Source organism: Nicotiana sylvestris, chromosome 2 (genome assembly GCF_000393655.2).
Source record: "Nicotiana sylvestris chromosome 2, ASM39365v2, whole genome shotgun sequence".
Taxonomy (NCBI): domain Eukaryota; kingdom Viridiplantae; phylum Streptophyta; class Magnoliopsida; order Solanales; family Solanaceae; genus Nicotiana; species Nicotiana sylvestris.
This window is the reverse complement of record NC_091058.1, coordinates 103,282,584-103,308,141: the sequence shown is the minus strand read 5'-3', so window position 1 is coordinate 103,308,141 and position 25,558 is coordinate 103,282,584. Positions and strand designations below refer to the sequence as shown.

Here is a 25,558-nt window from a genome sequence, read left to right as displayed (position 1 = left end):
ATTTCATTCATGTGGCAGTGTCCTACTCTTCCGAGAGGTTAGCTGAGATCTATATCCGGGAGATTGTTCGTCTTCATGGTGTGCCCGAGTCTATCATTTTGGATCGAGGTATGCAGTTAACCTCCCATTTCTAGAGAGCAGTTCAACGAGGGTTGGGCACACGGGTTGAGTTGAGCACAACGTTTCATCCTCAGACGGACGGGCAGTCCGAGCGGACTATTCAGATTTTGGAGGATATGCTCTGAGCTTGTATCATTGATTTTGGAGGCTCGTGGGATCAGTTTTTGCCTTTAGCAGAGTTTGCCTACAGCAACAGCTACCAGTCGAGTATCTAGATGGCTCCTTATGAGGCTTTGTATGGTAGGTGGTGTCGGTCGCCGGTTGGTTGGTTTGAGCCGGGGGAGGCTCGGTTGTTGGGTACAATTATGGTTTAGGATGCCTTGGACGTGATGAGAGTTATGTCGACTGTAAGGTTATGCCGACTGTAAGGTTCGAGATTTGGCATTCATGGTCGGTGAATGGGTATTGCTTTGGGTGTCGCCTATGAAGGGCGTGATGAGATTTGGGATGAAGGGAAAGCTTAGCCCTAGGTTCAATGGCCCGTTTGAGATTCTGGAGCGAGTAGGAGAGGTGGCTAACAGACTTGTGTTTCCACCAAGCTTATCAGCCGTGCATCCAGTTTTTCAGGTGTCCATGCTTCGAAAATGTCACGGCGATCCATCCCACGTGTTAGATTTCAGTGCTGTCCAGTTGGACAAGGACCTGTCTTATGAGGAGGAGCCGGTAGCTATTCTAGACAGGCAGGTTCGTTAGTTGAGATCAAAGATTTTTCCTTCTGTTCATGTTCAGTGGAGAGATCAGCCCGCTGAGTCATCGACCTGGGAGTCCGAGTCCGATATGCGGAGCTATTATCCTCATCTTTTGACCGATTAGGTACTTCCTTCTTCTGTCCGTTCGAGGACGAACGGTTGTTTTTATAGGTGGAGGATGTGATGTTTGGGTCATCACTTGTTTTAAAAGTGAATTCTGCATTCCGAGGCCTTAAAAATCTCTTTTTGGCATCACCTCAATTTGCGTGCAGTCCGGGCGCCTAGCCGGAAAGCCATTTTGTGAAAATTTGTGAAAAATGATGAATTTTGCTTTTAAAATGAGTTTAAGTTAACTTTGGTCAACATTTTAGGTAAACAAACCCGGACCCGTGATTGGACAGTCCCGGAGCGTCCGTAGGAAAATATGGGACTTGGGCGTATGCCCGGAATCGAATTCCGAGGTCCCAAGCCTGAGAAATGAATTTTTTAAAGAAAATTATTTTCTGAAATTGTTTATGAGTTTTGGAAATGAAAAGTGTTTAAAACTTGATGGTATTGGGCCCGTATTTTGGTTCCGGCGCCCGGTACATGTCTTATATATGATTTAAGATAAGTCTGTGAAGTTTGGTAAGAAACGGATTTGAAACAACGTGAATCAGATCGTTTTTGAGAAAAATTAGAAAATTTGAAGTTCTTAAGAAATTTCATGATTTTGATGCAAAATTCATAGTTGTTCATGTTATTTTAGTGATTTGAATGCACGAGCGAGTCCGTATGATATTTTTAGGTTGGTGTGAATTTTTGGTTTGGAGCCCCGAGGGCTCGGGTGAGTTTTGGATAGGCCACGGGTTGGATTTTTGGACTTAAGGAATTGCAGGCTTTAGCTGTTTCTGTGCAGGCCTGCAGGCTTCGCACCTGGCTCGCAAATGCGAGGGCTATGTCGCAATTGCGAAAGTAGCCCAGGCCAGCCTATCTCGCAATTGCGAGTGTTTTATTTGCAAATGCAATCCCCCAGCTTGTGGCCAGTCGTCGCAAATGCGACATGTTGGTCGCATTTCCTAGCTCGCAAATGCGAGCCCATTTTCGCAAATGCGAACTTAGTAGAAGTTTGGGTTTGCAATTGCGAACCCTGGTCGCAATTTCCATATCTGTAACCTGCAATTTTAGAACTTAGCCTAAAATCTCTCATTCTTCACCCTCTTTCAAAACCAAAACACTCTTGGGCGATTTTTCAAAGACAACTCTTCTTCCAAATCGAATGTAAGTCAATTTTAACTCGTTTTCTTCAATCATTAACATCTTTTCACATGATTTCAACTCAAAATCAATGATTTTCATGGGGGAAATTGGGTATTTTGGGTAGAACCTAGGTTTTTCAAAAACTAGGGGTTTGGACCTCAATTTGAGGTCCAATTTCAAAATAAATTATATATTTGGGTTCGTGGGGGAATGGGTAATCGGGTTTTGGTTTGAACCTTTTGACCATTTGGGCCTGGGGGCGATTTTTGACTTTTTGGGTAAAACTTTAGAAAACTCATTTTCATGCATTAGAATTGATTCATTTAACATTTATTGGTGTACTTAAGTAACTTGTGGCTAGATACGAGCGAATATGTGGTGGAATCAAGAGGTAAAGCGATAGTAGAGGCTTGAATTGTGTTTGTGGCATCGAGGTAAGTGTTTGGTCTAACCTTAGCTTGAGGGATTAGGAGTCGAGTCCTATTTGCTATGTGGTATTTGTCGAGTATGACGTATACGTATGGTGATGATTATCTATACATTGGTGTCAAGCATGCCCGTGAGTCTTATATTGTGACTATTATGGCTTCGTTGTATCATTCATGATTTGATGATGATTTCTATTGTTGGGCAAAGTTTGTGGAAGTAATTGAGACATTTGAACATTAAGGAGCATTAGCTCAAGTTGTACAATAAAAGGTGAAAGTATAAGTGGAAATTGAACCTTTTAGAGTATTGGCTCAAAATGGTGAAGTGAGTTGTGAAGTAAAAGTGAAATAGAGAAGAGAATCATTATATTATCTCTCTTGCCGTGATATTGTTGCTTTTCGTGTTATCTCCCTTGCCCGAATGTTGATGTTTCTTTTGATATTATTCCCTTGCTGGGACTTGATTGTTGAACTATTGTTCCCTTGCCGGGATTCTTATCGTAATTTCATTTATTCCCTTGCCCTATTGTTTGTGATTGTTGTTTGGGTGAGGAAGAGTGTTAAAGCACGAAGGGTGATGCTGTGTATTGTTTTGGTGAGAGAGTATTAAAGCACGAAGGGTGATGTCGTGTATGATTTGTGAGAAAAGAGTGTAAAGTAGGAAGGGTGATGCCATGCCGCACGATGTACCATTCCGTGCCGATTATATTGATTATTTGGTGAGGCCGAGAGTAAAAGCACGAAGGGTGATGCCGTGCACTTATTGATTTCTGATTCTTTGTTGATATCCGAGATATGTTGTTTCTTTCAATTTCCTGCTCTCTTTCTATTCTAAATTGATAGTTCCCCCGCAGCATGTTACCGCTCCCATACTTGATCGTATATTTCTGTTCTTCTTTTCCACTGTATATAGTTAAATTGCACAGGTTTATTTGGTAGTCTGGTCATAGCCTCGTTACTACTTCTCCGAAGTTAGGCTAGGCACTTACCATCACATGGGGTCAGTTGTGCTGATACTACACTCTGCATTATGTGCAGATCCCGAAGCAGCAGCATTTGGACCGTAGACTTGTCACGACCCCGGTTCGCCCTCCGTGAACCATCGTGACGGCACCTAGTCTCTACGACTAGGTAAGCCTAAATTGCAGAAGATAACCAAAACTTGCGGAAGTAAAACAATTTAAAAGTAGAAATAAGCAACAGTGTTTAAATGTGCCGCTCGGCATGCACCATATATAAATCTCAAAACCAATATCCAAATCCAAGACCCGAAAACCCACGAATCACAAGCTAAGATCAATACTACATAGCTCTAACTCTGGAATGTCTAATAAGAACAAGAAAATACAGAAGGGCTAAATACTAAAAGTAGGAATAGAAAGGGACTTCTCGGTCTGCAGATGCGGCACATGTACCTCGAAGTCTCTAGAGCAGTCGCCTCCCTCAAGGATAGTAGGCCTGATCAGCGGTACCTAGATCTGCACATGAAAAACATGCACAGAAGGGGCATGAGTACACCACAACGGTACTCAGTAAGTGCCAAACCTAACCTCGGTTGGGTAGTGACGAGGAAGGTCAAGGCCCTACTGAGGCTAAATAAATATCAAGATCAACAGTATAGAACAGAACAATATAAATAAATATGGCAGTAAATTAACATAGGATGTACCGGACATCAATAACTATATAGAAACAAGGTAAACATAGAAATGAAGTATAGCTCAGCACCAATAATAACCATCAGGGATCTCCCAGGATACCGTCCTGTAGTCCCATATGTACATATCCAATGGATATCCCGGGATCCCGTCCCGTAGTCCGACTCATAGTGCGTGGGGATCTACCGGAATCCCGTTCCGTAGTCCCAAATGTAAATACCCAGTATTGGGGAAATCTACCGGGTGCATTCCCGTAGTTCCATATAACTGTGCACGAGGATCTACCGGGAATCTAACCCGTAGTTTCAAAGTAAATGTGTAGGGGGATCTACTGGGAATCTAACCCATAGTCCCAAAGTAAACAGACAAGGGGAGCTACCGGAATCCCATATCCGTAGTTCCAATGTAAATACACAGCAGCAGCAAGAAAATATTCAGAGAAGGGAAATTTCATATTAAGGCAACAAATAATTCTAGCCTAGCATGCTGTACAGAATTCAAGTAAGGCATATTGAATCAAATAAAGCAATTAAGTCACTTAGACAGGCTTAATAGTGCAAGAAATAGAAACAGAAAAGGAAACATACTAGTAATTACTTAAAGAAAACCGGATTTCCAACAATTAGCACAAGTACGCACTTGTCACCTCACGTACAAGGCATTTCAATTACCAAATATACCAATCCTAAGGGAAAGGTCCCCACACAGGGTTAGACAAGCCACTTACCTCGAACCGGCTCAAAATCAATCCGACACCACGTCTTTGCCACGAGTACTCGACTCCAAATGGCTCAAATCTATTCAATTCATTTGCATAATATAAATAACACTTCAAGTTACTGATTCTACAATTAAATTCTAAGCTAATAAGCGAAATTGTGTAAAATGACCAAAATGCCCCTCGGGCCCACGTTTCGGAATCGGGTGAAATTTACATTTCAGAAACCACGTACTCTCACGAGTCTATACATAATAAGAACACTGAAATCGGAGTCCAAATTACCCATTTTTTTCCAAATTTTACACCGCTAATTAGGTCTTTAATAACATAAAAATGAGTTATGAAGCCAAAAATGTTACCTCCAAGTGATTCCCCTTGAATCCCTCTTCAATCCTATTCAAAAAGCTTTAAAATCGCCTAACAATGGAGGAACCTAGGCTAAAATTCGCGAAATAAACCTTCTAAAACATTCTGCCCAAGCATTTAATTCCTTCTTCGCAAACGCGGTCAAAGCCTCGCGTTCGCAAAGCACAAAAATGACGTTGACCAAAAGTTCTCTTACGCGAACGTGACAAGGCCCATGCGAATGCGATGATTTACCCAGACAAGCCTTCGCAAACGCGTTCCTCTCATCGCGAACACAATGAGTAAATTCTACCGGGCCAATGTTCCTCCTACGTGAACGCAGTTCACAAGTATCCAGCCCTTCGCGAACGCAGATCCTTCCTCGCGAACGTGAAGGCTAAAATTTGACTAACCTCCACTGAATCTTCGCGAACGCGAGGGTCCACTCGCGAACGTGAAGAGTAAATATCTACAACAGCAGACCTGCAATTCTGCAACTTTTTAATAACTAAAAATGATCTGTTGAGCATCCGAAACACACCCGAGGCCCCCGGAACCTCAACCAAAGGTATCAACATATCCTAAAACCTTATTCAAACTTGTACCAATCGGATTCAAAAAATCTCAAACGACATCAAGTCAACCAAAACACATCGGATTCAAGCCTAAGTTTTCCAAAATCTTCCGAATTACCCTTTTGATCAAAAACCCAATCAAGCCACCTCTGAATGACCTGAAATTTTGCACACACATCCCAAATGACATAACGGAACTTCTGCCACTCTCGGCATTCCATTCCAACCCTCGGATCAAAATCTCACTATCAAACCGGAAACTTCAAAAATTCAACTTTCGGCGTTTCAAGCCTAAATTAACTACGAACTTCCAAAACACAATCCGAACACGCCCCTAAGCCCGAAATCACCTAACAGAGCTAACAGAACAATCAGATTTCCATTCTGATGCCGTCTTCCCATTGTTCTGACTACGGTTAACTTTCCAACACTTAAGCTCTCATTTAGGGACTAAGTGTCACAAAACTCTCCGAAACTTACAACCGAACATCCCGACAAATCAAAATAGCAGAAAATAAACTTTGGGAAAGCAGTTAATAGGGGATCGGGGCATAAATTCTTAAGATGACCGGTCGGGTCGTCACATCCTCTTACACTTAAACATTCGTTCGTCCTCGAACGAGCATAGAGACATACCTGGAGTAGTGAAAAGATGAGGGTAACGGCTGCGCATATCCTGCTCGGTCTCCCAGGTCGCCTCCTCGACCGGCTGACCCCGCCATTGGACCTTCACTGATGCAATGTTCTTTGACCTCAGCTTTCTAACCTGCCTGTCCAATATTGCCACTGGCTCCTCAATATAAGATAGATTCTTGTCCAACTGGACTGAACTGAAATCCAACACGTGCAATGGATCGCTGTGATACCTCCGGAGCATCGAAACATGAAATACCGTATGATCTCCTGCCAAGTTGGGAGGTAAGGCAAGCTCATAAGCAACCTCCCCAACACGCCTCAATATCTCAAAAAGGCCAATAAACCTCAAACTCAACTTCCCTTTCTACCCGAATCTCATAACGCTCTTCATAGGCAAAACCCGAAGCAGAACCCACTCTCCAACCATATAGAAAACATCATGAACCTTCCGATCCGCGTAACTCTTCTGTCTGGACTGGGCTGTACGGAGCCTATCCTGAATCACCTTAACCTTCTCCAAAGCATCCTGAACTAAGTTCGTGCCTAATAATCTAGCCTCACCCGGCTTAAACCAACCCACCGGGGATCTACACCATCTCCCATATCATACGGTGCCATCTGAATGCTGGACTGATAGCTGTTATTGTAAGCAAACTCCGCCAATTGCAAGAACTGATCCCAAGACCCTCCAAACTCAATCACACACGCACGAAGCATATCCTCAAGAATCTGAATAGTGCACTCAGACTATCCGTCCGTCTGAGGGTGAAATGTTGTACTCAACTCCACCCGAGTACCCAACTCATGCTGAACGGCCCTCCAGAACTGTGACTGGGCTCCGAAAGATCCAATCTCACAAACTGGCTAGCTAAGGCCTGAATATCCATTGCCATAGGCCTCTTCGATACTGGTAAATAAGCCAAACTCCCCAAACTCTTCGCCCGACAACTCAAAGCATCGACCACCACATTGTCCTTGCCCGGGTGATACAAAATAGTGATGTCATAGTCCTTTAGCAACTCTAACCACCTCCTCCGGCGCAAATTTAGATCCTTTTGCTTGAACTGGTGCTGCAAGCTCCAATTGTCAGTATAAATCTCACAAGGCACACCGTATAAGTAATGGCAACAAACCTTCAAGGCGTGAACAATGGCAGCTAACTCAAGGTCGTGAACAGGGTAATTCTTCTCATGTATCTTCAACTGTCTGGATGCGTATGTAGGGCAATCACCCTACCGTCTTGCATCAACACCGCTCCGAGTCCAACCCTCGAGGCATTACAATAGACCATATAAGACCCCAAACCTGTAGGCAGTATCAAAATTGGGGTTGTGGTCAAAGCTGTCTTGAGCTTCGGGAAGCTCGCCTCACCATCCTCCGTCCACTGAAATGGAGCACCCTTTTGGGTCAACCTTGTCATAGGGGCTGCAATCAATGAAAACCCCTCCACAAAACGACAGTAGTAGCCCGCCAAACCAAGTAATCTGCGGATCTCTTTAACTGAGGATGGTCTGGGCCAACTCTGCACGGCCTCGATCTTCTTCGGATTTAGCTGAATACCCTGACTTGATACCATGTGGCCTAAGAATGCCAATGAATCTAACCAAAACTCACATTTAGAGAACTTAGCATATAACTTCTTCACTGAATCTTCGCGAATGCGAGGGTCCACTCGCGAACGCGAAGAGTAAATATCTACAACAGCAGACCTGCAATTCTGCAACTTTTTAATAACTAAAAATGATCTGTTGAGCATCCGAAACACACCCGAGGCCCCCGGAACCTCAACCAAAGGTATCAACATATCCTAAAACCTTATTCAAACTTGTACCAATCGGATTCAAAACATCTCAAATGACATCAAGTCAACCAAAACACATCGGATTCAAGCCTAAGTTTTCCAAAATTTTCCGAATTACACTTTTGATCAAAAACCCAACCAAACCACCTCCGAATGACCTGAAATTTTGCACACACATCCCAAATGACATAACGGAACTTCTGCCACTCTCGGCATTCCATTCCGATCCTCGGATCAAAATCTCACTATCAAACCGGAAACTTCAAAAATTCAACTTTCGGCGTTTCAAGCCTAAATTAACTACGAACTTCCAAAACACAATCCGAACACGCCCCTAAGCCCGAAATCACCTAACAGAGCTAACGGAACCATCAGATTTCCATTCCGATGCGGTCTTCCCATATGTTCTGACTACGGTCAACTTTCCAACACTTAAGCTCTCATTTAGGGACTAAGTGTCACAAAACTCTCCGAAACTTAAAAACGAACATCCCGACAAATCAAAATAGCAGAAATAAACTTTGGGAAAGCAGTTAATAGGGGATCGGGGCATAAATTCTTAAGATGACCGGTCGGGTCGTCACATCCTCCTACACTTAAACATTCGTTCGTCCTCAAACGAGCGTAGAGACATACCTGGAGTAGTGAAAAGATGAGGATAACGGCTGCGCATATCCTGCTCGGTCTCCCAGGTCGCCTCCTCGACCAGCTGACCCCGCCATTGGACCTTCACTGATGCAATGTTCTTTGACCTCAGCTTTCTAACTTGCCTGTCCAATATTGCCACTGGCTCCTCAATATAAGATAGATCCTTGTCCAACTGGACTGAACTGAAATCCAACACGTGCAATGGATCGCTGTGATACCTCCGGAGCATCGAAACATGAAATACCGTATGAACTCCTACCAAGTTGGGAGGTAAGACAAGCCCATAAGCAACCTCCCCAACACGCCTCAATATCTCAAAAAGGCCAATAAACCTCAAACTCAACTTCCCTTTCTACCCGAATCTTATAACGCTCTTCATAGGCAAAACCCGAAGCAGAACCCACTCTCCAACCATATAGAAAACATCATGAACCTTCCGATCCGCGTAACTCTTCTGTCTGGACTGGGCTGTACGGAGCCTATCCTGAATCACCTTAACCTTCTCCAAAGCATCCTGAACTAAGTTCGTGCCTAATAATCTAGCCTCACCCGGCTTAAACCAACCCACCGAGGATCTACACCGTCTCCCATATCATACGGTGCCATCTGAATGTTGGACTGATAGCTGTTATTGTAAACAAACTCTGCCAATTGCAAGAACTGATCCCAAGACCCTCCAAACTCAATCACACACGCACGGAGCATATCCTCAAGAATCTGAATAGTGCACTCAGACTATCCGTCCGTTTGAGGGTGAAATGTTGTACTCAACTCCACCCGAGTACCCAACTCATGCTGAACGGCCCTCCAGAACTGTGACTGGGCTCCGAAAGATCCAATCTCACAAACTGGCTAGCTAAGGCCTGAATATCCATCGCCATAGGCCTCTCTGATGTTGGTAAATAAGCCAAACTCCCCAAACTCTTCGCTCGACAACTCAAAGCATCGGCCACCACATTGTCCTTGCCCGTGTGATACAAAATAGTGATGTCATAGTCCTTTAGCAACTCTAACCACCTCCTCTAGCACAAATTTAGATCCTTTTGCTTGAACTGGTGCTGCAAGCTCCAATGGTCAGTATAAATCTCACAAGGCACACCGTATAAGTAATGGCGACAAATCTTCAAGGCGTGAACAATGGCAGCTAACTCAAGGTCGTGAACAGGGTAATTCTTCTCATGTATCTTCAACTGTCTGGACGCGTATGTAGGGCAATCACCCTTCCATTTTTCATCAACACCGCTCCGAGTCCAACCCTCGAGGCATTACAATAGAGCATATAAGACCCCAAACCTGTAGGTAGTATCAAAATTGGGGTTGTGGTCAAAGCTGTCTTGAGCTTCGGGAAGCTCGCCTCACCATCCTCCATCCACTGAAATGGAGCACCCTTTTGGGTCAACCTGGTCATAGGGGCTGGAATCGATGAAAACCCCTCCACAAAACGACAGTAGTAGCCCGCCAAACCAAGGAATCTGCGGATCTCTTTAGCTGAGGATGGTCTGGGCCAACTCTACACGGCCCCGATCTTCTTCGGATCTAACTGAATACCCTGACTCAATACCACGTGGCCTAAGAATGCCAATGATTCCAACCAAAACTCACATTTAGAGAACTTAGCATATAACTTTTTCTCTCTCAAAGTCTGAAGAACACAGTCCTCAAGTGCTGCTCATGATCTTCTCGACTCCATGAATATACCAGAATATCATCAATAAAGACAATGACGAACGAGTCAAGATATGGCCGGAACACACTGTGCATCAAATGCATAAATGCTGTCGGGGCATTAGTCAGCCCAAATGACATAACAAGGAACTCATAATGACCATACCGAGTCCTGAAAGTAGTCTTCGGGATATCTGGCTCCCGAATCTTCAACTGATGGTAACTTGAGCGCAAATCAATCTTAGAAAACACCCGTGTGCCTTGAAGCTGGTCAAACAGATTGTCAATACGAGGCAAAGGATAACGGTTCTTAACTGTCACTTTGTTCAACTTGCGATAATCAATACACATACGCATAAAACCATCTTTTTTCTTCATAAACAAGATAGGAGCACCCTAAGGTGATACACTGAGCCGAATAAAACCTTTATCAAGCAATTCTTACAACTGATCCTTCAACTCCTTCAACTCAGGAGGAGCCATATGATACGGAGGAATAGAAATGGGCTGAGTGACCAGCAATAGATCAATGCCAAAATCAATATCTCTATCAGGCGGCATGCCTGGAAGATCAGCTGGAAACACATCGGCAAAATCCCGTACTACTGGAACTGAATCAACTGAAGGGGTATCAATACTGACATCTCTCACATAAGCTAAATATGTGTCACACCCCTTCTCAACCATACGCTGAGCTTTAAGAAAATAAATAACTCTACTGGTCATATGATCTAAAGTACCCATCCACTCAACACGCGGTACACCTGGCATAGCTAGCGTCACGGTTTTGGCATGACAATCAAGAATAGCATAATGGGGCGACACCAGTCAATGCCCAAGATAATATCAAAATCAACCATGCTGAGTAATAATAGATCGGCTCTGGTCTCAAAACCACTAAGAGCAACCAAACATGACCGATAAACGCGGTCCACAACAAGAGAATCTCCCACAGGAGTAGAAACATAAACGGGGGAACTCAAAGAATCCCGAGGTACACCCAAATGTAGAGCAAAATAAGAAGACACATAAGAGTAAGTAGATCCCGGATCGAATAGAACCGATGCATCTCTGTGGCAAACCAATATAATACCTGTGCTGACAGAATCAAAGGCAACAACCTCGGTACGGGTAGGAAGGGCATAGTATCTGGCCTGGTCTCCCCCTCTAGGGTGACCTCTACCTCCCCGACCTCCACCTCTAGCTGGCTGAGCAGGTAGGGTAGCAACTGAAGCTGTAACCATAGCCTGAGAACTCTGCGGGGCATGCTGTGGCTGAGAAGTCTGTGGAGGTGCACCCCTCCCAAGTCTGGGGCAATCCCTCACCAAATGGCGTGTGTCACCACACTCAAAACAAGCTTTGGGAGGATGTGGTGGTTGTGACTAGCTAGGGCCAGGTCTGCTGGACTAACCTCAAAAAGCACCCCACGCAGGAGGCGCGCTAGATACCGGTGGTGTATAATAAGGCTCCTGAGGTCTAGGAAGAGCTGGAGCACTACTGGCTGCTGGAAGAGCTAAATGAACAGGGTGACTCATATAACCCCTTCCATGATGACCTGCAGCTGGGGTACGGGCACCAAAATAATGGCTAGACTCTCGAGACCCCTTGGCCTCCCTCTCCTCTCTCTCCCTAGCATGCATACCCTCGATACTCCTAGCAATGCTCAAGAAATATCCATCTCCAACTCACGAGCCATGCTAGATCTGATGCTGGGAATAAGGCCCTCAATAAACCGGCGAACCCTCTCGCAGACAGTAGAAATCAAGGTCGGCGCATGCCTAGCCAAACTGGTGTAACGGACAGCATACTCTGAGACAGTCATATCGCCCTGGTGCAAATGCTCAAACTCTACGCGCCATGCGTCCCTGAGGCTTTGAGGAACATACTCTCTTAGTAACAAATCTGAAAATTGAGTCCAAGTCAGTGAAACAGCCTCATCTGGACGGTCTAACTCATAGGTGCGCCACCACTCATAGGCGACTCCTCGAAGCTAGAAGGTAGTGAAAGAAACCCCGCTCGATTCTGGGATATCCATGGTATGGATAATGCGGTAACACTCATCAAGAAATCCCAAGCATCCTCCGATGCTATGCCACTAAATACAAGGGGCTTGTACTTATTGAACCTCTCAAGCCTCAACAGCTCATCCTCGGAAGCCGTTGCCCTGTCCTCGGGCTGAACTGGCACTGCAAGTGGCACGTGAATAATCTCAAGGACCTGCTCAACATGCACTCGCTGCTCAGGAGTGCGGGCGGCGGGAGTATGTGCTCCTCCCCTGGCCTAAGATGTAGCTGCAGCAAGGGGAAGCAATCCTGCCTGAGCCAAGGTGGTGTACATGCTCATGAATTGTGCTAAAGTCTCCTGAAGAGCTGGAGTGGTAGTAGTAGTAGGCGTGTCAAGTGCCTGGACTCCGGCTGGATCCGCTGGTGGTACCTCGACGGTAGCTCGCACAGGTGCTCTAGCTGTACCACGTGAGCGTCCTCGGCCTCTACCCCAGCCCCGGCCTCTGACGCTTGCAGTAGGGCGCGCGGGTGTCTAATCATCTCGAGTAGCACGTGTCCTCACCATCTGTGAGAGAATAGAACACAGAAGTTTAGAATTGTGATGTCAAAATATCGCACGACAAGGAAATCAAATGAAGTGGAAATTTTCCTAACAGTTACATAGCATCTCGTAGATAAGTATAGACGTCTCCGTACCGATCAGCGAGACTCTAATAAATTGGCTTGTGATCCATGACTCCTATGAATCTAGGGCTCTTATACCAACTTGTCATGACCTCGATTCGCCCTCCGTAAACTATCGTGATGGCACTTAGTCTCTACGACTACGTAAGCCTAAATTGCGGAAGATAACCAAAACTTGCGGAAGTAAAACCATTTAAAAGCAGAAATAAGGCAACAACATTGTTTAAATGTGCCGCTCGGCATGTACCATATATAAATCTCAAAACCAATATCCAAATCCAAGACCCGGAAACCCACGAATCACAAGCTAAGATCAATACTACATAGCTCTAACTCCGGAATGTCTAATAAGAATAGAAAAGTACAGAAGGGCTAAATACTAAAAGCAGGAATAGAAAGGGACTTCTCGGTTTGCGGACGTGGCAAATGTACCTTAAGTCTCTAGAGTAGTCGCCTCTCTCAAGGATAGTAGGCCTAATCAGCGGTACCTAGATCTGCACATGAAAAACATGCACAGAAGGGGTATGAGTACACCACAGCGGTACTCAGTAAGTGCCATGCCTAACCTCGGTTAGGTAGTGACGAGGAAGGTCAGGGCCCTACTGAGGCTAAATAAATATCAAGATCAACAATATAGAACAGAACAATATAAATAAATACGGCAGTAAAATAATACAAGATGTACCGAACAGCAATAACTATATAGAAACAAGGTAAACATGGAAAGGAAGTACAACTCAGCACCAATAATAACCGTCGAGGATCTCCTAGGATACCGTCCTGTAGTCCCATATGTACATATCCAATGGATCTTTCGGGATCCCATCCCGTAGTCCGACTCATAGTGCACGGGGATCTACCGGAATCCCGTTCCGTAGTCCCAAATGTAAATACCCAGTACTGGGGGAATCTACCGGGTACATTCCCATAGTTCCATATAACTGTGCAGGGGAATCTACCGGGAATCTAACCCGTAGTCCCAAAGTAAATGTGCAGGGGGATCTACCGGGAATCTAACCCGTAGTCCCAAAGTAAACAGACAAGGGGGAGCTACCGGAATCCCACATCCGTAGTCCCAAAATAAATACATAGCAGCAGCAGGAAGATATACAGAACTGGCAAATTTTCATATTAAGGAAATGAGTGATTCTAGCGGGTATGCTGCACAGAATTCAAGTAAGGCAGGTTGAATCAAATAAAGAAATTAAGTCACTTAGACATGCTTTCCTAAGCTAACAACATGCTTAATAGTGCAAGAAATAGAAACAGGAAAGGAAACATACTAGTAATTACTTAAAGAAAACCGGATTTTCAATAATTAGCACAAGTACGCACTCGTCACCTCACATACAAGGCATTTCAATTATCAAATATACCAATCCTAAGGGGAAGGTCCCCCACACAAGGTTAGACAAGCCACTTAACTCGAACCGACTCAAAATCAACCCGACACCACGTCTTTGCCACGAGTACTCGACTCCAAATGGCCCAAATCTATTCAATTCATTTGCATAATGTAAATAACACTTCAAGTAACTGATTCTACAATTAAATTTTAAGCTAATACGTGAAATTGTATAAAATGACCAAAACGCCCATCGGGCTCACATCTCGGAATCAGGTAAAATTTATATTTTCAGAAACCTCGTACTCTCTCGAGTCTATACATAACAAGAACACTGAAATCAGAGTCCAAATGGCCCCTCAAATCCTCATTTAAAGACCTCTTAAACTCAAGCCCTAATTACCCATTTTTTTCCAAATTTTACACCACTAATTAGGTCTTTAATCACATAAAAACGAGCTATGAAGTCAAAAATATTTTCTCCAATGATTCCCCTTGAATTCCTCTTCAACCCTCTTCAAAACTCTTCAAAATCGCCTAACAATGGAGGAATCTAGGCTAAAATTCGCGAAATAAACCTTTTAAAACATTCTGCCTATGCATTTAATTCCTTCTTCGCGAACGCGGTCAAAGCCTCGCATTCACGAAACACAAAAATGACGTTGACCAAAAGTTCTCTTATGCGAACACGACAAGGCCCTCGCGAACGCGATGATTTACCCAGACAAGCCTTCGCCAACGCGTTCCCTTCATCGCGAGCACAATGAGTAAATTCTACTGGGCCAATGTTCCTCCTACGCGAAGCCCAATCGCGAACGCGGTTCACAAGTATCCAGCCTTTCGTGAACGCGGAGCCTTCCTCGCGAACGCGAAGGCTAAAATTTCACTAACCTCCACTGACTCTTCGCGAATGCGAGGGTCCACTCGCGAACGCGAAGAGTAAATATCTGCAACAGCTGAACCTGCAATTCTACAACTTTTTAACAACTAAAAATGATCCGTTGAGCATCGAAACACACCCGAGGCCCCCGAGACCTCAACCAAAGGCATCAACATATCCTAAAACCTTATTCAAACTTGTACCAATCTTCAAAATACCTCAAACGACATCAAATCAACCAAAACACATCGGATTCAAGCCTAAGTTTTCCAAAATCTTCCGAATTACGCTTTTGATCAAAAACCCAATCAAATCACCTCTGAATGACCTGAAATTTTGCACACACATCCCAAATGACATAACGGAACTTCTGCAACTCTCAGAATTCCATTTCATCCCTCGGATCAAAATCTGACTATCGAACCAGAAACTTCAAAAATTCAACTTTCGGCGTTTCAAGCCTAAATTAGCTACGGACTTCCAAAATATAATCTGAACACGCCCCCAAGCCCAAAATCACCTAACGGAGCTAACAGAACCATCGGATTTTCATTCTGAGGCCATTTTCACACTGTTCCGACTACGATCAACTTTCTAACACTTAAGCTCTCATTTAGGGACTAAGTGTCCCAAAACTCTCCGAAACTTAAAACCGAATATCTCGGCAAATCAAAATAGCAGAAATAAACTGGGGGAAAGCAGTTAATAGGGTATCGGGGAGTAAATTCTTAAGACGACTGGCCGGGTCGTCACAAGATTGGGTGGCTGCCTTCAATCCACGTGGAGATCCAGAGTAGACATGCAGGCGTCCGCAGGCCCTAGCGTCTCCCTCTATCCATTTATTCCTGTTTCATTTCCTTAATTCAGAAACAGTGTATTGTTTGTTTTCAGACTTTGTATGTAGCATTCTTTGATCGTTTGTGGTACTGTGACACCAGTTCTGGGTGGTCGAGGTTCAAACAGTTGTATTAGACATATATATTCAGATAATTTACTGCATTTCTTCCGCATATTGAAATTTTCCGGTGTCCACATGCTTTGGCTTTATAATTGTTAAAGAGTATAAAATGGATAAAGAAGCAATTTGTTCAAATAATTGGCTTGCCTAGCTCACATTATTAGGTGCCATCACGACTCCCGAGGGTGGAAAATCCGGGTCGTGATAGTGGGACAGCCCTGCCTCGTCGTCCCCTCGCTCGTGGGATAGTCCTACCTCGATAGTAGTGCTCAGTCACCATATAAGCAAGGACGTGCTCTAAGAGCTCGTCTTTTCTAGCTCGATGCAGTGTTCGGGCAGCCAGCTCTGTAACCTACCGGCCATACTCCTACAAAGCGACCACATGATCGTCGGCATGCTGCTGCATCTGCAGTCCCAACTAGTGGACTAAATGTAGACCAATAGCCCTTTACAACATGTAAAATATAAATTACAAAACGTTATATCACAGTTATAAGTAAGAATACTAAATAACATACCAGTGCCTCGTGCTTCCCGGCGTATGGAACGTACCGATCACCAGCTTGATGAATGGAGTTCTCGACGAAAAGTCGGGTAACACCGATGTACCAGGGAATATAATCATGCTCAGTATCCTACCGACTCGGTGAAGGGGGTTATCAGGTCTAATCGTTGGTCCCAAGTAAATATCTAATCCTGTACCCATGCCAAATATGTGTCGTCCACCCTAGTACGATCATCGCTCTGGTAATGTGTTGTCTCCCAGGTGGGCGGTGTCGGTACGAGCTGCGGCTTGCCAAACTGGCGAAGTACCTGCTCGGTGGCATGATGCTCTACAATATCAAGGTAGAACAACGGAATGGAAGAGCCCCACATATCACGGCTGGCCGAGCAATAACAGAGCAAGCCAGCTAACACCGCGTCGGTTTATGGCATCCAGATGAACTATTAAGGAAGAACAGAAAATGTTAGTATACCCAACTTGTGTTTGAAGAAATTACAAGTAAACTTAGATATACATTTACCTGTGCGCCATCCAGCAAATCCAATATATCTCTGCACAAGGAGAGATTATGCCGAGCCTCGTACTCACACGTATGTCTCTGCCGGAGAACCCACCTCCTAGCTAGAGGGAGCAACTCCGGTGGTACATCCGGATCTAATGGTGGTAGATGTAGCTGCAACTGCAGGAACCGCTCCCAGGTCCAAAACTAACATAAAAAGCTGCATAAAAATGTATGATATATTTTTACTAGGCATGTTAAAATGAATAGAGTATTCGAATATGTTGTCACCTGTAGTAGCGGCACAAATCCAGCAACCTCACGCTGGGTGCCATGCTCACCCGGCACATATGCATGTATAAGTAGGCGAGAACAGCAGTGCCCCAGCTGTACTAGGGTAAATCATCTAGCCGCTCAAGATGATGAAGAAATCTCAAGCTGACTAGGTTCCCCAAAGTGTTCGGGAGCAAGGCCCCTCCAAACAACAGGAGTAGCAACAACCTCGTATACCAGTCAGCATGATGATCCGGACAATGCCTCCAACCACAGTGGAATAGTCGTCAACGGAAAACGACTGGTCCCATGCAGTAGATTCTCATCCTATGGCCGGAAATCAGTGAATCACTGCAGCATGTCCAGGTACTGCACACATGTCATCTCTCTCATGCCAGGCGGCAGAGCAACATGCAGACCATCAATGGGCAGCCCATATAAAACCTACACGTCCTGCAGTGTGACGATGGCCTCGCCAATGGGCAGGTGGAATGTGTGTGTCTCCGATCTCCACCGCTCTATCAGGGCCGTGACCAAAGACCAATCGAGCTACAGCCGCCCGATCTCCAAAATCCTGTAGAAACCCGGGATGAATAGGCGGCACCTCCATGTCGTCTACTGTAAATTAAATAACATTAATTACATGTTAGTTTTATAATTTTATATGTTTTTTTTAAATTAAATAATTAATTTTTATAATTATACAATATTTAATTATGGTGTATTCACATAAGGGTTCCAAACTCGATATTTGAGGCCTAGTAGCCCCAAGATATCCTAAATTCTTCTATGTGTTAGTTTTATTATAATTTTATATGTTAGTTTGTAAATTAAATAATTAATATTTATAAATAAATATTTACATAAGGGTTCCAGGCTCGATATTTGAGGCCCAGTAGCACCAAGAAATCCTAAATTCTTCTATGTGTTAGTTTTATTATAATTTTATATGTTAGTTTTAAATTAAATAATAAATTTTTATAAATAAACATTCACATATGGGTTCCAGGCTTAGTTTTATTATAATTTTATATGTTGGTTTGTAAATTAAATAATTAATTTTTATAATTAAATATTCACATATGGGTTCCAGGCTCGATATTTAGAGCCAGTAGCACCAATTTATCCTGAATTATTCTATGTGTTAGTTTTATTATTTTACATGTTAGTTTTATAATTTTATATGTTTGTTGTAAATTAAATAATTAGCTTTTGTAATTATATAGTATTTAATTATTAAATATTCATATATGGGTTCCAAGCTCGATATTTGGAGCCCAGTCGCACCAATTTATCCTGAATTCTTCTATGTGTTAGTTTTATTATTTTACATGTTAGTTTTATAATTTTATATGTTTGTTTGTAAATTAAATAATTAATTTTTATAATTATACAATATTTAATTATTAAATATTCATATATGTGTTCCAGGCTCGATGTTTGCGGCCTAGTAGCACCAAATATATGTTGACTATAATTGGACAAAGTTTGTGTTTGATCTATCAATTATTTTGACGTATTTTTGAGTATAAGAGATACTTAAACTACAGGGAAAGTACGCTAAAAGGCACTACATTTTAAAGACACTATATTTTACTACGCTAAAAGGCATTATATTATACTACACTAAAAGGCACTATATTTTACTACACTAAAAGGCATTACATAATACTACCCTAAAAGGCACTATATTACTAGTCTTTAAGCAAATAAATAATTTAAACCAGATAAAACACAACAAATACATTGTAATCACAAAAATACATATAAAACAGTAATAGTAATTTATTAACAAATAATAACGATTTCACAATTTTTACATATTTTTTACAATATTAATATCTTAGTCCGGATAAAAATAACATACCAATTTAATCCCAAAAAAAATGCAAAACAACATACAACACATTCAAAACAACTAATTCGGCCACAATAGGTCCCTCAAATCCTCAAGTCTAGGTCTCCAATACCAAGCCCTAGTTTCCCTAATTTTAACCCTTAATTTCCATTAATTATAGCTCTAATCCGTGAAATAATACCATAGGGACGAGTTTTAAGTCCAAAATCCTTATCTCAATAAAGTTCCCTTGAAATTCCTCTTCAAAATCGTCCAAAAAGCTCCAAAGCCGACTTAAAAATGGTGAAAATAGCTCAAAAACCGCGAAGGACACAATTTATACCTTCTAGCCCAGGCATTTTCGCATTTGCGGCCATATACCCACTTCTGCAGTACCACATTTGCGGTCAAAGAACTGCTTTTGCGATTTTTACTTATTCTGCCCCGATCCGCATCTGCGATGCACCAGCCGCACATGCGCCATTGCAGGTGCGGTCCACTAACTGCTTCTGCGGTTTCCTGCCTCCCTAGCTCCATTCCGCTTCTGCGGCTCCCTTCCACGCATCTGCGAGATCGCACCTGCAGTCCCCAATCCGCAGGTGCGGAAATACTAGAAGCAGCAAAAATCTGCAGCTCACCAAAATTCCAACTTCTCTGTCAACCATCCGAAATCACCCCGAGGCCCCCGGGACCTCAACCATAAGCACCAACATACTCCAAAACCTTATTCAAACTTGTACCAATCTTCAAAACACCTCAAACAACATCGAATCAACCAAAACACATCGGATTCAAGCCTACATTTCCAAAATCTTCCGAATTATGCTTTTGATAAAAAAACCCAACCAAACCACGTCCGAATGACCTGAAATTTTGCACACACCTCCCAAATGATACCGCGAAACTACTACAACCCTCGAAATTCCATTCCGACCCCTATATCAAAATCTCACATATCAACTGGAAAATGCCAAAAATCCAATTTCGCCAATTCAAGCTTATCCACTCCGTACCTCCAAAACACATTCCGATAACGCTCCTAAGTCTCAAATCACCTCCCAAAGCTATCCGAATCATCAAAATTCACATCCGAGCCCTCTAACATATAAGTCAATATCCGGTTGACCTTTCCAACTTAAGCTTCCTCAAAAGAGACTAAGTGTCTCAAACCTTACCAAATTCTTTCTGAACCCGGACCAACCAACCCGATCACTCACAAAACCGATAGACAAAGCATTAAGAAGCAGAAATAGGAAAAACAGAGCGGTAACTCATGAGACGACTGGCCGGGTCGTCACATCCATAAAAATAAAATATAAAAATTTAATGTACCCAGTTTGTAGATATTTTGTAGATAATTTGTATTCTGATTGTAGATATTTTGTTTTTTGTTTGTAATGTAATTGTAGGTGAGGGCGTCAACAGATCATATCCATACTGTAATAGATGGTGTGAAGCGGTACATTGTGTGTCTTGAAAACAAGAGATGCAGGTGTGGGAAATTTCAGCTTGATGAACTTCCTTGTGCGCATGCTTTGGTTGCTTTAAGGCACATGAATGAGTCTTATGAAAACTATTGCTCGCCGTTTTACACAAGGGAGAGCCTATTGCGTACTTATGAAATACCAGTAAATCCCATGCCTGATGAAAGCAAATGGAATGTGCCACAACATATATCTGAAGAAGTAGTAAATCCACCTACAGGAGGGAAAAGACAGCCAGGAAGACCTCAAAAAGAAAGATACAAAACATATGATTAAATAAATTCAAAGAAGTACAAGGTTTCATGTGGCAACTGCGGAGGAGAATGGCATAACAAAAGATCTTGCAAGAATGCACCCAAAAAGAAATAAAATTTTATGTAGTTAACAGAATATTTCATAAAAATTGTTGGTGAGTTTAGGATAACAGAATTTGATGTGTAATGGTTGAGGTTTTTTAAGATCATAATGTAGTTAGTTAAGATTTTTCTGTATTAAGATAATACTTTCATAGAGTGATTTGTTTATGATATAATCAACCACTTTTTTACTATCTCTAGCATCCTTTTTATAGTTGTTAATATTTTTTTGCAATTTATCTACAATACAGCTACAAAAATATTACATTAACTGGAATTGACAGAATAACTACATTACAAATCAGTAGGAAATGAGTTATATACTAAAATATTGTAGATCAAATACTGTTTACATTCAACAAATAAATATAAAAGCAACGAAACACATTGTTAAATATTTTGTACAAATTATCTACAAATTCAACTACAAAAAAACTACAATAGCTGGAGCTGACATAATAACTAGATTATAATTCAGCTAGAAAGAATGTATATGCTAAAAATTATATAGATCAGGTACTGTTTACATTCAACAAATTGAATGTAAAAGCAATAAAATGTTTAGTTACTAATTTTTACACTTTATCTACAGAAAAACAACAAAATAACTACATATTTTTGCGTTGACAGAATAACTGTATAAAAATTCAGTTGGAAAGGATTTATATGCTAAAATAATGAAGATCAAGTACTGTAAACATTCAACAAGTGAATATAAAACCAACAGAATATTTCCATTTGAACTACTATACTGGATAAGAAAAAAAACAAAGGCTACTATAGCAAGTCTGCTACAATTAAAACACAACAATATTGTTCAAAAACTTGTCTACCATCTTTCTTCTAAACTAGCATCAACTAAACAATTGTACTGCATGTTCCATACAAAACATTACAACTACTTCTTCCTCTGGACTCGTGTTTTCTCATTCAAAGCTGGTGCACCTTCTCTCCTTGCCAATTTGTCTGTCACCTCACTTTCACTAATTGCCCCATGCTCCTGCTTCTTTCTAGCATAGTCCCAAAGTAGCGCTCCATAGCGTCTACGATGTTGGTCAATATCAGAAAGGTCTTCTGCTGGAATTGATTATTCTCCAAGACTAACATACTCTGCAAATGCAGCAACAAATATACCACAATCGCTGCAAAGATAAAAAAAATGTCAATATTTACCAAACAATTAGAAAAAAGGGTTAAATGTATAGAAAGAAAGAAGATTTTTGTTATAGTGATCCTTCTTTTTGCTGTGGTATCTCTCCTACGATCCACTAAATGTTAAGAGGGTCGGTAACAGCTTTCTCAATGTATGCCGTTGTATTCTTGAAGTTGATGTCTTTACGCTTCCCATAAAAACTGGTGCATGACAAATACAAAGGGATAATAACAGAAAACTTGTCGACACAAGATTCAACAATAGGTTGATTGCGTGAAGAGACTATGGAATCATACGCATAAAGTTGCCTGTCTGCAATGTCAAAAACAACCAACACCCAGTGGAATTTTTTTACAATGTTGACGGGCATGATGACATACTCAACTTCATCCCATGCAACATTTGCAAGTAGTCTATACCCCAATATATATTCTGCTACAACGTCCTGGGGTTTGACAACAGAAAACTTCTTTTCTTGAGGAGAATTTTGGAACTTTTCATAAATTTGTTCAATCCTAGTCTTGAACAAACAATTTGTTGTACATGGTCTTATTGTGGGGGCCATACTTGCCTCTTTTCCTCAAGTAATACATTATAACATCTATGTACTGCAACAAAAACATATTGCATTTATACTACAAGTTATCTTCAAATAATCTTACACAAAACTACAAAATAACTACAATTACATTACAAACAGAAAATAAAGCATCTACAATCAGAATAAAATTATCTTCAAAATATCTACAAATCAAATACATTGAATCTTACCAAGTCATTGAGGACTTGTCCGGGGTGTGCCAGGGAAAAGAACCACTCCTTCTTGTCAACCTTTTCCACTCCAAGATCTAACCATGGCTTAATTTGGTTGTCCTGTATAGAATACGAAGCCTTCCTCCTATATAAACAAATAGAAATTAAAATAAAATTGTTGAATGAAGTGGATAGGTAAAAGATGAATACTGGAATAAAAGTGTCAAATTGTGCAAATTAACATCTTTGAACTTGTGTCGGTACCGTGGTATAACCACTTGTTGAATTGATCCAACAACTCAGGATCTACATCTTGACCAATAACACTAATAAATGGGTACTTGAGGTAGAAAAATTTGAGGTCCAACCAAGGTGCTTCCACCAGAACTGTATAAAGGGAGAAATGGTGATCGGGCATGCTTTCCCGGCTGCCTTGTTCTACCTTGATGCATGGGTGTTGTTTCATCTTGTATAGGCTCGCTGAACTTAACCAACTGGGAGAAGTTATCAGGCAGCTCGAAATCATCAAGTGTAACCTCCTTCTTCTCACCTCCGGAGTCTTCTGAATCACCTACATTCACATACTCTGCCTCTTCACCTACATTGTCATCTTCCTCATTCTGTTGTTCTCTTTGAGCTGCTACTGTCACTCCGTGAATTAGAGATTGTGCATGCATATCTTCCCTCTCTGTAACACCATGTATATCTAGCTTAATAGAATGGTAAAAATATTGATACATAAAGCAAACATCTCTGAATACAATTTCATGCCTGCATTCTCTTCATCAATAGCACCTTCAAAATGTGTATATAAATCAACACGTGCTGGATGATTTTCTTCACCAAGTGCACCTTCAACATGGTCTGTTTTTTTTATTAAAAATGTTAAATCATACTGGATAGTAGTGGTTTGACAGTTTAAGAAGATATGTAGGTGTGTTATAAGATCTACATAAATCTGTAGAGCTGTGCCAATATGCTGTATTTATTTGTATATATTTTGCCTAAATCATGTAGACATTTGTAGATATTTTGTAAATAACTTGTAGATATTTTGTAGATATTCTGTAGATAATTGTAGATAAAGTGGAGTTATTTTGTAGATACCTATTTTGCTGTTGCTGGCCTGCACTGGTTCTCTACTAGTGAACTGAAATTGCTGATTGTTCTTGTCTTTTGGTTGGTCAGTATTTTTGGTTGAACTCCCAGCAAACTGAAAGTTTTATATTAGTTAGGATACATATTTTAGAGGTAACATAAATAGTTTTGTTAATATGAATAAAATTCAAATGTTACCTTTGCATCAACTTGATCATTTCGACTGTTTATCACCTGCAAAACAGTCTTAACTGACTCATTTATTAGCACTCGAAGGCTATCTAGTTCTTCAAAGACATCTTTCCTAAAATCTGCAAGTTTTTCATCGGCCTACATATTAAAAAAAATACATAGTTAACTTCAGAATATGTCTTAACATACATTAAAGAACAGATGCACTATTATGTATATATCACAATGTTGTTTAGGAATACATGTTACCTTCTCAAGACCTCTTTTAACTTTCTTATTTTATGAAGAATAGACTCCTTATCCTCTTTTCCAATTGATTCTTTGGGTTCCAATGGAGGAGCATCAACTTTGGGATCCTCAGAAATATGTTCAACCTCTTTTATGTACTCAACTTTATCAGAAAAAGACATCACTGAAAGCTCTTCAGGTGATTCATTTATGTTGGTGAACTGAATGAGAAAAAAAATAAATTAGCTTGATTAAGCAGAATATGTAGACAAATTGTAGATATTTTGTAGGTAAATTGTATAATCATAAATAAAAACCATTTACCTTCATCCATTCAGGCTTGATCATTCTGTCTTCAATTGCAGCTAATCAAATCTGACCCTTACTAGCTGACCAGTTAATTATGCGAGGGATTGAATTAGAAATCCTTGTAGCTATATCAGTGTTGACGGAGGAGCAACACTCATACAACCATACTTGCATGGCTTGTGGGAATTCTCGAATGAGATAAGAATGAACGAAAGGATTTAGCATGTGCCTACCTGATTCAATCAACTGTCTGTAACACTGAATACCCCATGGGTATGTCTCGTACTGACCGGATTCCACCAAATAAAACCTAAAATGATCTACCAATCCAAAATGGTCTTTCTCTGAAGGACAAATAAAGAATTCTATGAGATATAAAATACATAACTTTACTGCATCCCCATCATTTACCCAGCTTGTTGGTTACAATCTGTTTTAGGTATGTCTTCTCCAATTTTACCTTGTTTGGAAAGTAA

At 41.5% G+C, this 25,558-nt stretch overlaps 1 protein-coding gene across 1 annotated transcript; it reads left to right on the top strand.

Moving 5' to 3' along the window:
* The first annotated feature begins 18,280 nt into the window (after window positions 1-18,280).
* LOC138885341 (uncharacterized) lies at window positions 18,281-21,269 on the top strand. The gene is made up of 2 exons (XM_070166282.1): window positions 18,281-18,292; window positions 20,919-21,269. Exons 1-2 carry the CDS (start codon window positions 18,281-18,283, stop codon window positions 21,267-21,269), a joined length of 363 nt encoding a protein of 120 aa, XP_070022383.1.
* Window positions 21,270-25,558: the final 4,289 nt, after the last annotated feature.